This window comes from Epinephelus fuscoguttatus, linkage group LG12 (genome assembly GCF_011397635.1).
Source record: "Epinephelus fuscoguttatus linkage group LG12, E.fuscoguttatus.final_Chr_v1".
NCBI classification, from domain to species: Eukaryota; Metazoa; Chordata; class Actinopteri; order Perciformes; family Serranidae; genus Epinephelus; species Epinephelus fuscoguttatus.
In genome coordinates, this window is record NC_064763.1 from 27,441,779 (window position 1) to 27,457,834 (window position 16,056).

The 16,056-nt window shown below is 40.2% G+C and overlaps 1 protein-coding gene across 3 annotated transcripts in view; it reads right to left on the bottom strand.

Annotated features, from left to right (window-relative positions):
- Positions 1-16,056, bottom strand: part of cadm2a (cell adhesion molecule 2a) — a 361,176-nt gene that overhangs the window by 79,457 nt on the left and 265,663 nt on the right. For all 3 annotated transcript variants that reach the window (XM_049592823.1, XM_049592825.1, XM_049592824.1), the window contains one exon: positions 1,814-1,963. In XM_049592823.1, the coding sequence (XP_049448780.1) occupies positions 1,814-1,963 (150 nt within the window). The remainder of the gene's footprint in view (positions 1-1,813; positions 1,964-16,056) is intronic.

Consider the following 16,056-nt stretch of genomic DNA (forward strand, 5'->3'; position numbering starts at 1 on the left):
TAAACATTTTTAGTTTTATGGGTATTGACTCTGTTATGGAGTCAGTCTCAAGCGGTCATCCGAAGAAGTGCAGTTTTTGGCACTTCCTCACTGGCTTCATTTTTCAGCCTTGTAGGCTGCCACTTGCATGCAGCCATAGTGTAGTTCAGTTATTGCCTAATTGCATTCATGCTTTCAAAAATCATAAACGTGGTCTTCACTTGGTAAGATTATATTGCTGATCAAAATATATAAGTATCATGAACATATGTGCCACATAGTTTTTTTTCCTGTAATGATCCAAAATCCAATGGAGAAATCCCATAGGCTCTTTCTCAAGGGAACCAGGGTGATGCTAATTTCCAGGTTGCCCCACAGAAAAACATCACCCTGGAGCACTCTGTACCTTGAAAAAATATTCCACCAAATAGCTGATTTGATGCAAAGCAAGGTTCAGTCCACTGCCAAACACAGTTCATGCTGTACCACAATGATTTAATTATATGGAGGCAATTTAATGCTCTCACGCCATCAATTATACACAAAGCCATAATGCTGTAGCATCCAAGGCTCAGGTGATTGGGTTTGTTGTTTTAGCTGAAATTTACTTCACACTGCACTGTATGTGCTGGAGGCAGTGCGAGCTTAAAGTACTACAGGGTTGCAGTGAAGGGCACTTGCACAGCGGGGTGAATGGTTGACTTTGAGAGTGTGTGGGTTGTTTCTGATGTTTTAACTTGATTTCAACAACATGAAACTTTTGAGAGTGCATCTTTTGATTCAGATAGAAAAGAGTATAGAAAAACAACAACACATTTCATCCACCACTTTCTAGACAGCCTGCTCCAAGGTTTGCACTGCAACCACAAAAGCTATTGTAGCAAGCTATCACTGCTCCACAAGGAAACAGGTTAATCTTCATTATATAGTTCATAAGCAAGAAGGGACTGTTGCATTTCTTTCTTCATTTTTACAATGCCTATGTATGTACATCTTTTATCTCCCATGATGTGCAATATTTTAGATATCCTTCTTCTATTTCTGTTGTATATAATTTATTATTTTGTCTTTGGTATACCACTGTTCTGTCTTGTGTTGTTTTAAGTTGATTGCAGCTGTGTGTAGCACTATTGCCCAAGCAAAATTTCCCCTTGGGGACAATAAAGTATATCTTATCTTATCTATAGTAGCCTGCTCCTTGTTCCCCTGCTGATGTCCAAATCCAACCAAATTACACCAGTGTTTTTCCATTTTCTCCTTTCCAACTATCAAATACACAATAAACACATCTGACACTGAAGTAAAATAGACTGCACACAAACAAACAAACAAACAGAAACATTCAGGCTAGTTCTTTGCAAAACAAGTCAGAAAGAGAGCTGCCATATCTGTTCTCAAGCGTTCTCCTTAACAGATGTTTGTGTGTGTGTGTATGTGTGTGTAAGTTTGACGGATTAAGTGAAAAATAATAATAGCCACATACTATCCATCCCAAGAGGAAAGGTGTGTATCTTTTTCTATGCACTGTGAATGCTCTTGCTGTGAAAACAGAGCACCGACAGGAAAACACAGACACATGAAATGTGGGACAGATGCTATGACACAACAAAGACAGCAGCTTATTCAAGTGACACAAACACAGGAACACAGAGGGGATTTTTCAGGTTGCTCTCCAGCCTCAAAAAAAAAAAAAAGAAAAAGAAAAAAAAAGAAGAATTCTGTTTTTGTGTGTTTTGTGCATTTCTCAAACACCACAAACCTAACACAGGGAATACTTTGTAAGTCTGCATCTGTCGTGCGGCTCCTGCTGTCTGTCAATCTACCAAAAACTCACCTTTCTTGTCCCCAAAAAAGAGTGTCTGCTGTGCTGGGTTTGACCACTGGAGGGAGGTGTTGTCATTATACTCCACACGGCAGGTCATGTTCGCCGTCCCACCCTCTGTCACCGTCACGTTCTGAACGAGAGGGTACTGACCGCTGATGCCTGCAACATGACACATGAGACAAAAACATGTAAGAGGAGATGAGAATGCATCAGGAGGGAGTGGGAGATAAAGATACAGAGGGAAGACGGAGTGAAACAGATGGTGCATTTTTGATTGCTGGATTTGTAAGGTTGCTTTGTTAATTAAATTCGCTTAATAAATTTCACATGATCATATAAAATTTAAACTATGAAGTTAGACTAGAAAGTAATGTGATTTTTATCCACTTAGTTCATAATGATGCGCATAAAATAAAGAAAATTCTTTTTCTGTCACTGGAGGAGCAAATCAGCTCTTCATGCTACAGGACAAAGAGAGTAAATCTGGTTTGAGTCTTTGAAAAAAAAGAAGCTTAACACCCTAATTAAAAAGCAAATGTTCAGCCAGGATGGCCACTCACTACTGTGTGCTAAATTGGACCCTAACATAGAACACACAGGGGGCATTTAGCCTGCGGTACAGACCCTGAAACCTCAGCTACACAGGGAAGACCAATTAAAAACCGTTCTCAGCGGACTTGTGAGTGCATGTGTGGATGCTTGTGTGTGCGCAATGCCTGCATCCGATGAGAGTAACAGATAGATAAACAGAGTTATATAATTCTGTGTGACCTCCGAGTCCGAGAGCTAGTTTTCAGCACCATGGATAGGTCGCCTTTGCAATTGGTTCGTCAATAGCTGCCTGCCAGTTTTCAGAACTATGGACAGCTCACTGCTGTGCATGTGTGTGTGTGTGTGTTGTATGTGTGCGAGGGAGGCTGTGAGCAAGTAAATAATAATAATAACCATAAATCTATCCCTGTCCCTATCCCCAGAGGACAGGTTTTAAAGACTGTGTGAATAAAGGCTTAGGTAAGAAAGATTATTCATCCCCAGCTAACTCTCCCGTCTTAAACCACCATCCCCCCCAGGAAAGGATCATGAAACTGGAAAAAAACATATAAGAAAAGAAAGAAATAAGACACATTCAGAAATGAGAAGTTTTCATATTCCATTTCCATGTGATTCCGTGTGACTCCTTTCCATTCAAACGCTGTTAATGTATTAGATCTCACTCGGCAGGCAATTTTGCGTTCCCCTTGCTTCAGCTAATGACTGCACAGGTAAGATAAACAAACCCTCAAATAGCGCTCGTCTGCAGGGTTAGCAGGTGAGGCAAACCCCATCACTGACAGACCCTGTGGTGAAGGACGTGTTGAGAGCAGAGAGGGTGAGGTGAAGGAGGAGAGGAGAAGTAGAGAGAGGTAAGTCAAGGAGCACGGGTCATTTCCAGTGTTGATTAAGGCCTCCCGAGGTTAATCATGCGTGTGAGAGATAGAGTGGGAAGAGCAGGGGAACGGAGGAAAAATGGATCTGAGCTATGGGAGGCTAGGAATATGTTTTATTCATGAAAGTTTTGCATGAGGCATGATCTGCCAACGATTTACCGTTCTCCTGCGCCTGCCCTCGCTCTCTTTATTACTTCCTCTCTTTAAATCACTTACTTTCCCCCCATTTTTCTCACTCACGCAGTTGGGTGACATACAGCACAGTGTGATACATTTTATTTCCTTTGTGCTAGCCACAAAGGGAAGTTAATGGTTAACTGCCATACCAAATGGTGGCAATGATGATTTTTTTTGTGTGAGTTTCTGCACAATATGATGCTGTGTATGATTTTAGTTCATCACTGCAGTGGATGTGTCTCTGCAAAAAAAAAAAAAAAAAAAAAAAAAAAAAAAAAAAATATATATATATATATATATATATATATATATATATATATATATATATATATATATATATATATATATAGTTGAAGATGGAGACGCTCTCGGGATATGCTCACTTGTGATACTGTCAACCCTGTACTCATCCCTGAAGTATAATCTGCTAGTTTGTTCTCCAAATGATCTGCTTTTGACAAACAAGACAACATGAGATTTGGATGATTTAATGTTACAGCAAAATGCTTAACATGCCCCTGGGGAACATGGGTGCCTCCAAAGTGTTTTGTCTATCCATATTTTCATCAAATACCATTTGAATTGTGCTTCAAAAACTGTGTATATATGTGAAAAGAAATTAAGTTATTTGATAGATATCTTTGATCAATATTTCTTACAGTTCTCCCCAGTTTAAATGAACACTTCATCCCCCAGATGACCATTAGTATATCAATTAATCACCTATGTTACATTAAATTCATGAAGAAAACTTTTTCTTACATGCCTATAAATGAAGAATCCTAAAAAGGCAAACATTCTTGATGAATTGAAGTCATAGGTGGCTGCTTTAACAAAAGCCAAATTATATTAAAACATCCGTTTACGAACGCCCACATAACTCGAGCAGTATAATCCAAGTCTCATTTGTCCATATGCTCAGTGCTTCCCAAACAAACAATCATTTCTGATGGGATACTGAAGTGAATGCAATACACATCTATACTTTCTCCAAATCCAGACTCCATTGACAAAACCAGTAATTCAACCTCAGTGAACACGGGAGCTGCTGCACTACCATTGCCTCAATTTGTAGTTTGTTTGTGTTATTGTGTGACTTTGGTTAATCTGAACTAACCCTCTAAAATACCAAAGTCTCATAATGACAAACTAACTAACTGATCAAGGCCACAGCAGACCAGCAGCTTCTGTGTTCAGCAAGGTAAAATTACTGTTTTTGTCAATGGAGTCTGGCTTTGAAGGCAGAATAAGTTTCACTTTAAGTTAGTTCCTCTTTGAAAAGGGCTGTTAATTTGGGAAGTACTGAGCATACAAGTGGATTAATAGACTTGGATTTGACTGTATTAGTTTGTAAACTGATGTTTTGATATAGTTTTACTGTTGTGAAACGCGGCCCCCCTTTACTTCAGTTCCTCAAGAATCTTCTCCATCTTTAAAATCTTTGCTGATCAAAAGCGTGTGAGTAACTGATACACAAATGGTAATTTGGGGGGGGAGGAGGAGGAGTGTCCCTTTAAAGCGTGATACAAAACATACATCTATTTGTAAGACAAGGCAAGTTAATTTTCTATAGCACAATTCAGACACAATAGTAATTCAAAATGCTTCACACAAGCATAAACATACAATCAAAACTGAAAACAAGCAATTCATTAAAGAGGAAAAAAGGAAAAAAGAAATGCGGTAGATTTAAAGGATTTAGGAGCTGTAGAAGTACAAAATGAGACATCTTTAAATGACCTTTGGAAAAGCAGCGGCTAACAGAAAGTTTTAAGCCCCGTTTTAAAATAACAAAGGGTTGGAGCAGACCTGAAGAGCTGTGGAAGTTTATTCCAGATCTGCAGTGCATAAAACTGTAAGCTGCCTCTGCATGTTTGGTTTGCACTATAACTTTACTTATCAGGACAGAAGTTAAAAATCATAGAATATATTACAGTTTCTTTCTGCCATTCTCTCCCTTTTTTCCTCTGGCACTAGTGCCTATACAAAGTTACAACAGTACGGGGATCCCTCTGCCTAAGCCCTGCGTCGGTGTCTGGTGAAACACGTCCGGTGGGATTGGAAGGGCCGAAGGGGCCACAATGATGGTTATATTAGAACAGTGCAGTGCTCTGTGTGCCTAATTGGCCAGTGGAGTAGGTTCTTCCATTCTCCCCTCTGGCCACCCAGACCTGATTTAAATGTATCTCCTGAGGGAAAGAGGCAGCTGTTCTCTCCTGATTTCCATGTCTAAATTTAGGTCCTTCCCTCACTTCACCTCCACGCTTTCTCCTACTTTCAGTTTCCTGCTCTCTCTTTTCCAGTTCACATCCATTCCACTCAATTCCCTTCTCTCTATTCCTCTCTCTCTCTGTGTCACGTTTCCTCCTCTAGTTGATCCCTGAAGGGTGGCATTTCCACTTTCTTTGTCTCTCATTTTCATATTCTCTCTTTCTCCCCGTGCTCTCCCACTCTTTCAAATTTATCTTGATCCTACCTCCTTTCTTGTACTCAATTGGGGCTTTATCTCTCATGGAGAGTGGGGTCAGTTTAATTGCCCTCCACTTTGACTGACATGCCAAGGCTAAGCCAGGTCAACAACGCCCTCATGCGCATGACATTATGAAGTAATGACATAATGAAATTAGCTTTGCTTTATTTAGCTTGAATTGAATAATATATATGTCACCTTAAATGGCATATAGAGCAATGCAACACTTGATTCATATAAGATGGTGACTATCGCAATGCGGGTTACAGCTGCCTCTGAACAAATAGCAAATCATAATTTCGTCTAGATTCTCACTTTACCCTTCACACAGCTGTCTCCCTCGATGAGATGAATCTTAAGAATTAAAGGGACCACTCAGTACCCTCCAGTACACAGTGTATACACTGGCTAATAATCAAGCCTGGCGGCAAAGCTTCCCCACAATCATTTGGACTTGTGCCTCCCACCACACAAAGTACTGCATCCAATTTTTCTCAAAAGACCAAACTATTACGTATGCCAAAAGTAAATGTCTGTGCAGCCAGTAGAGATATCCACAGAACGGGAAGGCACAGTCAAACAGACAGTACCTGTTGCCAAAGCAAACTACCGGACAAATAATACTGATAAGAGTATCCCGGATGTTTCCTGTCTGCTCTCTGACATGACCTTTCAAGCAAGAGCAGCTGAGTCTACTAACCTTTCTTATTTAGGCATTCAAGAAGCAGAGAAAAAGAGAGAGATGCAGGGAGACAGACGGACAGCCTGGAGCTACTGACCTTTACACCAGGACTGGAGCTCAACTGAGCTGTAGAGCTGTGATGTATGGGCTGGGAATACAGGATTACAAAATGGATAGAGGCAGTCCACAGTTTTGATTAGCCAATTCACCTTTTAAGCCAGTCGAACATAAATACGTTATAAATGCAGACTCGGGATATCATCACATTGAATTTGAATTCAAAGGATTAGTCTTGTTTTCACACTGCCAGCACTTCTATCAGGTATGAAAAAGCAATCTCTGAGATCTGGGAACACAGTAATGATGCAACAATGAAGCACGAAACAGAGGGCTAAGGTAATCAAGCAGCTTGTAAACACGTTAATACGAGCTAATCCTGAAAGTTAGCGTAATGTCGGTCATAAACAGTCATTGCAACATAAAAACTGTGTGCAAGCAATATGGTAAGCAGCAGAGAAGGTCAAAGCTGTACTAAAAAGTGGAACCGTATGCAAACTGTGATGGGTGTTTACAAAGGGCACTTTGGGTCAAACACCTATTGATCAGCTTTGTTTTTTCTTCCAAACATTGGGGTAACATCTAGGTTTGTTTAAGAACCGACTTGTAATACACCAGAATTACCCTTTAAAGGGACAGTTCACCCCCAAATCAAAAATACATATTCTTCCTCTTACCTGTAGTGCTATTTATCCATCTAGCTTGTTTTAGTGTGAGTTGTCGAGTGACTCTGCTGTAGAGTCTACCGTCTCTCAAATATGACTGAAGTAGACGGCACCCAGCTTGTGGTGCTCAAAGTGCCAAAAACACAATTCACTTCAAAAAACTCAACAGCAATGTCTCTTTCCAGAAATCATGACCTGGTTACTCAAGATAAACCACAGACCTTGTTAAGATCTAAGAACTAAGATAGACTTTACTGTCCCGAAGGAAATTTGTCTTGGGTACGTGCAGTACCCGCCGTTAAAAGCTACAAAAAAAAAAAGTTTATACATACAGTTCCTCCAGTACATGTACAGACTGCCATCAGCCAACAAATAGCACACTACCCATTGCAGCGCTGCATTGCTGTGAGCAGTTTCATGTAGGAACTATTTTCTCTCTACTAAATTACACCAGCTGACCTTATCACTGCGGGCATCTACTGCTAGTTCACCTAGCACCACTGACCTACCTAATGTTACAGATCAGCCAAGGAGGATGCCAATATTGTTTACACCTCACGCTGTTACAAGCACAGGCCTTTCACTCGTAAGTAGATGTCACGTCCTTCTCCCCTGTGATACGGTTGGCAGATATAGTCTGGTAGAGAGAATATAATTCCTACATGAAACTGCTCACAGCAAGGTCTGTGGATTATCTTATTAGACATTGCTTTTGGGTTTCCGAAGTGTATTGTTTTTGGCCCTTTGAGCACCACAAACCAAGAGCTATCTAGTTGCATTATACTGGAGAGAAGCCCAATATCTCCAGCACTCAGCATCTCACAACCAAACAATCTAGATTAATAAATAGCACGCAAGGTAAAAGGAAAAATATGTATTTTTGATTTGGGGGTGAACTGACTCTTTAAACACTGGAGCTTCATGAAAATCATATTTGAACTAAAACAGCACCTACCTTATATTCTAATTATTATCTAAATTCATTTTTAAGGTTAAAATTAAAGAGTACATTATGAAAACATGCTGTTGTTTTTATCGTAACTATTAAGTGTTAAAACAACCCTCCTGTTCAACATGAATCCCATTCAGAAGATCACGAATGAGATACAGAAGATACACAGGACATGGCAGTTATGCCTGTCTATAAGGTTACACAGGTGGCAACACAGCTGGATACACAAGCTTCTCTGACTGAGTGATTCTCAGAGTGTCGGGCCGCAGGGTGGCCCAGTGATTGGAGAGACCGTACAAGGTCGACAGTTTGATCAGTTCAAAAGCTGGTGTGAATTCATCAACCAGACGTGTATCTGTATCACAGCGTCCTTAAGCAGGAAAACGCATCCACAACATCCTCACCGGTTTAGAGCATCAGCAAAATATTGAAAATACAAATGTACTGTTACTTCCAGGGAGAGATGTTTTTCTTTTTTTGGTCAGAACCAATTTTAGCTGATAATATGGAACAAAATGTTGTTAGGAACTTCCTAGAATAGAAGCTAACGTATCAGACAAGTGCATCAACACTCCTTGCCCTCGCTCTGGGACTCTCCCTCCCAACTGGGACAATTTTCACACAAACTCCTTCCTTTTTCTCAGGAACATGTCACACACTCAGTTTTATTTCTTTCTCTTTCGCTATGACCTTTTTCACGCCTTCTATCAATATTCGTCCCACATCCACGTCACATTTCAAATGTGATTTATCAACATTTCCTAACACTTTTACACCTGAGAAATGAGAATCCAGAATTCATATTGAAATTAAATTGCACAAAAATAATCTTCTGCAAGTCAGACAATTTTGTGCTGAAGGACTAAAAACAAAATTAAAAGCATTTAGAGCAATTTTGTTTGGAATGGAAACACACATTTACATTAACTCCACCGCAAAGTGAAAATACTCTCATTTTCTCCCCCATATATTTGAGGATTTAAGCTGCAACTAACTAACAATCAAGATATATAAACATGAAGTATAAATGCATGTGTAATATTTATTCTGTTCACAAACACCAAGCTGGAATAAATGGTAATAATGCACGTGCAAGTTTAGTGACCTTAAATAAGCTACACTGTAAAAGTTAGACATATTCATATCAGTCACATTATTATTACGCAAGCAGCCATAAATTGAGTTATGTAGGTTCTTTCCTTTCTGGTTCTTACAACTGAAGTAATGAAACCTTCCATTTCTCTGCTTTGTTCTGTGTGTGTTTCTGAGTGAACTGTATGTTAATTTCCGTGTGTGTGTGTGTGTGTGTGTGTGTGTGTGTGTGTGTTTGTGTGTGTGTGCACATTTCCAATCTAAACTTGCTCTTTTGACAGCGATAAGATTCCTGCTGTGAGCAAATTGAATGCAACCCCTGCAGAGGGTGGAGCTACCTTTGTATTCAGCGCTGGTGTACAACCACCTCAGGACAGTCATTTCTGATCTGCAGATATGAAATTAATTATCCGGCACCAGAGGGGCTGGCTATGGCAGTGCTGTTGTCATTTACATACAGTAATTAGACTGGGCAGCTGTTGGTGCTGCCATCACAAAGTTGACGTCCAACTCCAACAACTGAAGTCAGATCAACAAAATATCACCTACTTCTCCATGGAGATATTTGGTGTTATTTAAGCGTGGCGTGGATTGACAGAGAGAAGACAGTTTGGTAGCAATCACGAGCTGTCACAGGGGAGAGTGACATCTTTTTGGCTTGTTTTTGAGATTGGGGGAGGATGTTTCCAATCGCATCTGGGCTGTGAAAGGTGTTAACAGACGTTGATATGGTGATGACAAAAAACAAAAAAACCCAAAAACATCCAGGAAGAATTTCTCCCATGATAGCACTTTCTTGTGTATACAAAGCACAAGAGGAAACAAACATGCAGGAGCACACAGCAGTTTCATTCTTTTTGTTGCTAAGGAAGAACTGCAAACAATATGTATACAATATCAGTACATAAACTATATTTTATCGTTTAAAGAAAAAAAAAATCTCAAATTGGTGACCAGACCCGCTTGCAGACATCATTTGCTCAGTATTCCTGCCCTTGACTCAGCCACATCAATTTAAAGGGCAGAGATATAAACCTCTTCTCTGTGCGTAAGCTGCTTGAGTTCAAGCTTGTCCAGTCCAGAATGGCCAGGGATCTCACTATCCTTTCTGAGCCAAGGGCAGACATCTCATGGTTTTATGACAGAGGTAAACCTGGCCTTCATAAATACTTCATACACTGCTTTCTTCCAGCTTGCAAAAGCGAGCAGAAGCTGAGAGCAAAAGCGAGTATGGGTAAGGACAAAGTACATATTTCGACAGATAAGTGAAAGCACGGAATGAGGGACCGGAGTAAACAACTGAGGCAAAAATGAACAACATCTTAAATGCTTCCTTCCAGCTAAATAGGACTTGTTTCTTACACTCTCTGAGATGTTACGCAGACATGTGAAACAGGTATTTAAATAATGCTGACCTGAGTTACACATGAAACACAAGCAGGTATAAATGCATTTCTCTGTGTGCATGCTCCATGTAAGAATGGATAGTGTGTGTGGGTTGTGTGATACCAGTGAGAAGTGCCAGCGACAAGTGAGCAGTGTAATATACACTAAATGTCATTTTCAGTTCATTCTTTTTAGAAAAAGCGAAATCCCTGTCTCATCTGGTGTACTTTCAGTGCTACAAGGACACAGAAGGCAAAGCTTTGGCTACGTACAGTATATCTAGGCTCAAATATTCCACTCTATTTCCTCTTAAATATAAGGCTAAGCAATGGCAAGGCAATATTAGCAGTCATGCACACGCTTGCTGGCTTGGTAGTTTTTTGTAAATTAAATGTCATAGAAGCATAAGGTCAGGGAAATCAGATTGATTGTATCTAAGGACATTCTCAAATTTTCTCAAACTGATGTGGAGGAGAAATGCGCTCGACTTCTTTTTATCACAGGAAGCAATTCATTTTTTATGCCTTCACACGGGGCGAGGGCAGAATGATCGCAGACTAGGGTGGCATTCATGGGGGAAATCAGACTAATCATTGCTGCCACCAAAAAACTCCCAAACTCCCCAAATCAACATGCCGCAGTGTGATTTTCTAATGTCTGGTGATGTGTTGACAGATACTGTTCATTTAAGAGTGATCTGGGGAAATGCTTCTCGCCCCAGGGGAGATCTGCAAGATGCAGTGAACAGAAAGGGCTGGTTTTAAAAACAGCTCTTATCATTTGGCTCGTGTGTCAGGCCGCAATGCTCTTTTACCACAACTTCCAGGCAGGGTAGAGCTGACAGTGAAGATCTCGTCTCAAAGCAAATCTCAGACTGGCCTAACCCAGTATGAGCACATCTGACTACATAATCTGAGGTAACTCTTGAAAGTAGCTATATCTTCAATGTCCATAAATTCTCTAAAAAAATATAAAAATTCACCTTAAAATAATCACCTTAATAGGTCATAGTTTTAATAGTTTTTAATAGTATAATACTTTTAATAGTATCAACAGCCAAAATGTGAACAAATATGGCAAATGAAAGAAAATGGGGCTTAATGGCATCATACCTTCTGTTTCCATTGCCCAAAGCATCATGGGACTAGTAGTTTCAAAATGTATTTCATGATTATCCTCAAAAGAGAAGTATGACAAAGAATAATACTGAAACAATTTCTTTTTTCATTTTGCACTCATGTAATATAAAAGTAATGCACCCAAATTTGTACGTATCCCGTGTATTTTGAAAGGCAGTGATCACGTGACCGCTGCGTTAATGGGAGTAAACAAGGAAGCAGTCCTGAGCGGTCTTGTCAGGAGGCAGGTTGGAGTGGTGGATGGGTCACAAAAAAAGCGAATTCTCACCCAGGACTTCCCACTCGAGATGCGTGTTTGGTACCGTATGAACTTTGAGTGAACTTTGATTATTTTTAAGGTACGTCCTCACCATGTTTCTTTTCCAAAACCTAACCTCAGTAACTTTAAGGACATAACATCGTTTGTGGGACGTTAATTCATCAGTTATCATACTAACTGTTGTGTCAGCATTTCTGTAAGATACCATACAAACTGCTCGATACATGTATTCGTATTGAACCGTTCGATGCAAGCCTTTGGTTTGGTACGTATTACAAACCGAACGATACGTTGAACTATCCAACTGCATCGAGGAAATAAAATATACAGCTTACACTGTGTTTAGTAAAATGTTCCCAGTACCACTGCGCTAAACAAGGCAGCCCACATGCCGAAACACATAACATGCTGTCTGCCTCTCCCACCCCATAAACCAAAACATTCTACTTAAGTGAGACACGCTGGGAGGCACGTCACGCTAATCTAGCTCATTGCAAAAAGGTTAGTAATTCAATTACCAGAGCAGAAATATAAAATCCTTCAATAACCTACAGGTCTGGCATTTGGAGCCACTTTTGATTGACAGGGATATATTAGGATGATGGCATGGGGCTGCCAAAAACAACCATATGTCGCATCTGCTACACCAGTGTTTCCCAACTGGTCCAGCCATGAGGTCCAGATTTCTCCCTCGTCATTAAAGGTCCACACTGTTTAATGTATTCAGCATCATGCGTTTGGCCATGTCATTGAGGTGGTTTGCTTTTTCTGTAGCTGTCATTAATCACTCACTGGAAAAGGAATAGGAAATGGCACTTCAAAATAAAAACTCTGTACTGGAAATTCACTGTACTTAAAAATTAACTGTTTTTTTTTTTTTTTTTTTACCAACTTGACACATTCGCAAATCACTTGCGGCCCATTCAGAATGAACCTGTGACCCACTTTTGGGCCACAACCCACCAGTTGGGAGCCACTGTGCAACACAACAGTAAGGTTACATCAGTGGGAATACCTTAAACATGTCAACTCATTTACACTGACATCACAACAGTGTGTCAACAGGTGGAACTATAGACGGAAACAACGGGCAACACAAATGCTACATGCTAACGCTATCCCTGCAGCATTTATTCACCCATATCCAACTTATTCACACAGAGAAAGAGAAAGACAGGGCTTAAGGGGGGGTCGACAGAGTCAGACTTTAAAAGAACACCTGATTTGAAGACTTATTTCCACTATAAAAACCTTAGTTGGTATCAGGAACGTTATCCATCATGAACAGAGTGTGCAACGCTCACAAGTAAGACAAGTATGCGCGTGCACACACACACACACACACACACAAACATCCTATACAGGTGGCATATATCTGTGTGTTGTGTTTAATGAGGTTCTTTTTTCATGCTCATTTGCATCCCTCACAGAGATGCCATTAGGTTGTCACATTTTCTTAAAATAACCCTGATTTAATCTTCCACCAATAAAAAAAAGGTGAAGTGACAGGTTGAATTAATCTTTGGTGCTGTATACGGTAATTGGATGTACTATATATAAGTACACATTAACAAATGAATATACAGTATGCCAAAGACACCCTTAACTAGTCACTTAGTCCTTTAGTCACATACAGATCTGTCTCTCAGGCACGCATGCTGATGAACTATGTGCTTTGAGGTGAACTGAGGCTTTATCTGCCCACTGATCAGCATGAATCTTATCTGGCTTGTTATGTTTTCCTACCAATAGCCTCATTATAACGGCGAGAGAGGCAGGAGGGGAGGCATGTGCTTGACTCTGATCTACACATTCTCCGCTCCCCTATTAAGAGTGCAATGGATTTCCTATACTGTCACAGTGAGATGGAAAAGGATGATAGCCAGGTAAGGGTGGCCTTTAAAGAGAGGAGGGTCAACAGTGAATGAGATCTTTCAGTCAAACACAGGCGGCTAGATGCTGGCCTGGAGAGAGATAGTTTAAATTAATTACACATTCAGAGGCGGCTGGAAAATGAAGAAATCCCGCAAAGTGAGGCTTTAGAGGAAAACGTGATGTTGATGCTGCTGCTGTGGAGGATGAGGAGGAGGAGGAAAAAGGGAGCCAGTACTGTAAGGATTTTGATATGAGCAATATTTCAAATCTAGCGCTCCACAATAGACAAACTTCTGCAAACGACAAACCTTGCTTAGAGCACTTGAAATGCAGCATGATTGATTTACTGTTGTTTGTACAAAAGCAGCAGTTTTATCAGAGCACACCACTGCGTTTATTAAACAGAAGACCAGCTACCCACTATGATTCACAATCTCCCTGGTAAACACCACGTTTTTAAATACAGAATCCCCTGGGAAAGACGCACCACATGGGTAAGTGGTGGAGAGTGTTCATAAACGTCAAACAATGGAAGAGTGTGGTGCGTCTTTACAGGGAAACGCTTTGAACTCTGCGAGATGAGGATGTGCAGAAAGGGTATAGATTTTCTGAAAACAGAAAGTAACTGGAAAGAGCATTTACACAAAGATTTTTTTATCTGTCAACTGGATTAGATTTTTTTTAATAGATAGCATATTTAATTCGGATCAAGGTGTGTACATGCAGTGGGGTTTTTTGACTGGCTTTTTTTAAAATTTGATTTGTTAAATATATTTTCATATATGTAAAGGGGCTATACCAAATCTTAGTCTTTCTTTACATTTAAAGCTTCTATTGAGGTTTTCAAATGAAACTCTGAATGTCTGTCACTATATCTTATGATGTCATCTCTGCCAAGATTTGAAGTCTTTTTTTTTTTTTTTATCAAATCAACTTTTTTTGATGAATTAATTTGATTTATGGAGCTGTAAGACTGCTGCTGGACCAAGCAAGCAGGAAAGCAATGTTTTTTGAGCACAGTGAAAGTGTTGTTTTTGGGTGCCAAGAACACACCAAACACCGGTGAAGTGCGGCCTGCAGCCAGCTGCCATGCAATGTCTATGGAAAGTTGTCCCCCCCTGGACATAGACTGGCTAATCATAACGTAGCATTGGGCCGGCTCAGACCAAGGTCAGACAACAACACAGCTGTGCTCCATTGACTCTAATGCAATCGTTTCAGATTTCCTTAGTTTTCAGGCCGGTTTTGTGGTTTTGGAGCTAAATGTTGTGCCTGGGGCACATTGTGTATTAATGATACTCGGTACCTGGAGAGGTTGGTTAAAGATACATTTTTCTTCCCTGTTTCAAAATCAAAATCGAACCCTGAAAAGTGAAGGGTTAGCTAGCTAGCTACTGAAGATATAGCCTACTGAGGGCTGAATTCACAAAGAATGAACTGTGGCCACTGATAGCACCTTCAATTGCACTTCATTTGCACCCGCAGTTTGCTCCGTCTTAACATCCTATTCCCAAAGGATATTGCGCTAATGATATACCAGCGCAAACACGCCCACAAAGTTTGGCAGCTGAATGCAGTTTGCCCCTGATTGCAATTAGCCACATGGCAAAGTATAAATGCTGGCTTTGCACCAAGAACACCGTGGCAGAACAATGGCAGACTTTGTTTGGCAAAGTACTGAATACTGTGTACCCTCATGTAGTGATGTCTGCTGGTGAGTCAGTCTAACAGTGTCAGATGGGTTGAAGCTGTGGATTTGACCAATTTTGACCACTTTATCACTATTCCCTCTCACTTGTAGCTGTTTTTTCGTTACCTTTTGAATTTCATATGAATTATGGAACCATTTTTGTTCACGTTTGTTTCCCCCGTTTCGTAAAATAAATTATTGAAAGTTGCTTTTGAAGTGCGTGACAGAAGTGCGTTTTGAGAACGACCGCAGACTGTCACCTGTTCAACGCATCAATATCTTCGGATGCCATTTAAGTAATAATGATTATAATAATAATGTCAAAATATTATTTACAGACTGATTTAACAGACGATCACTGCTGCCACGATCACTGGAAAG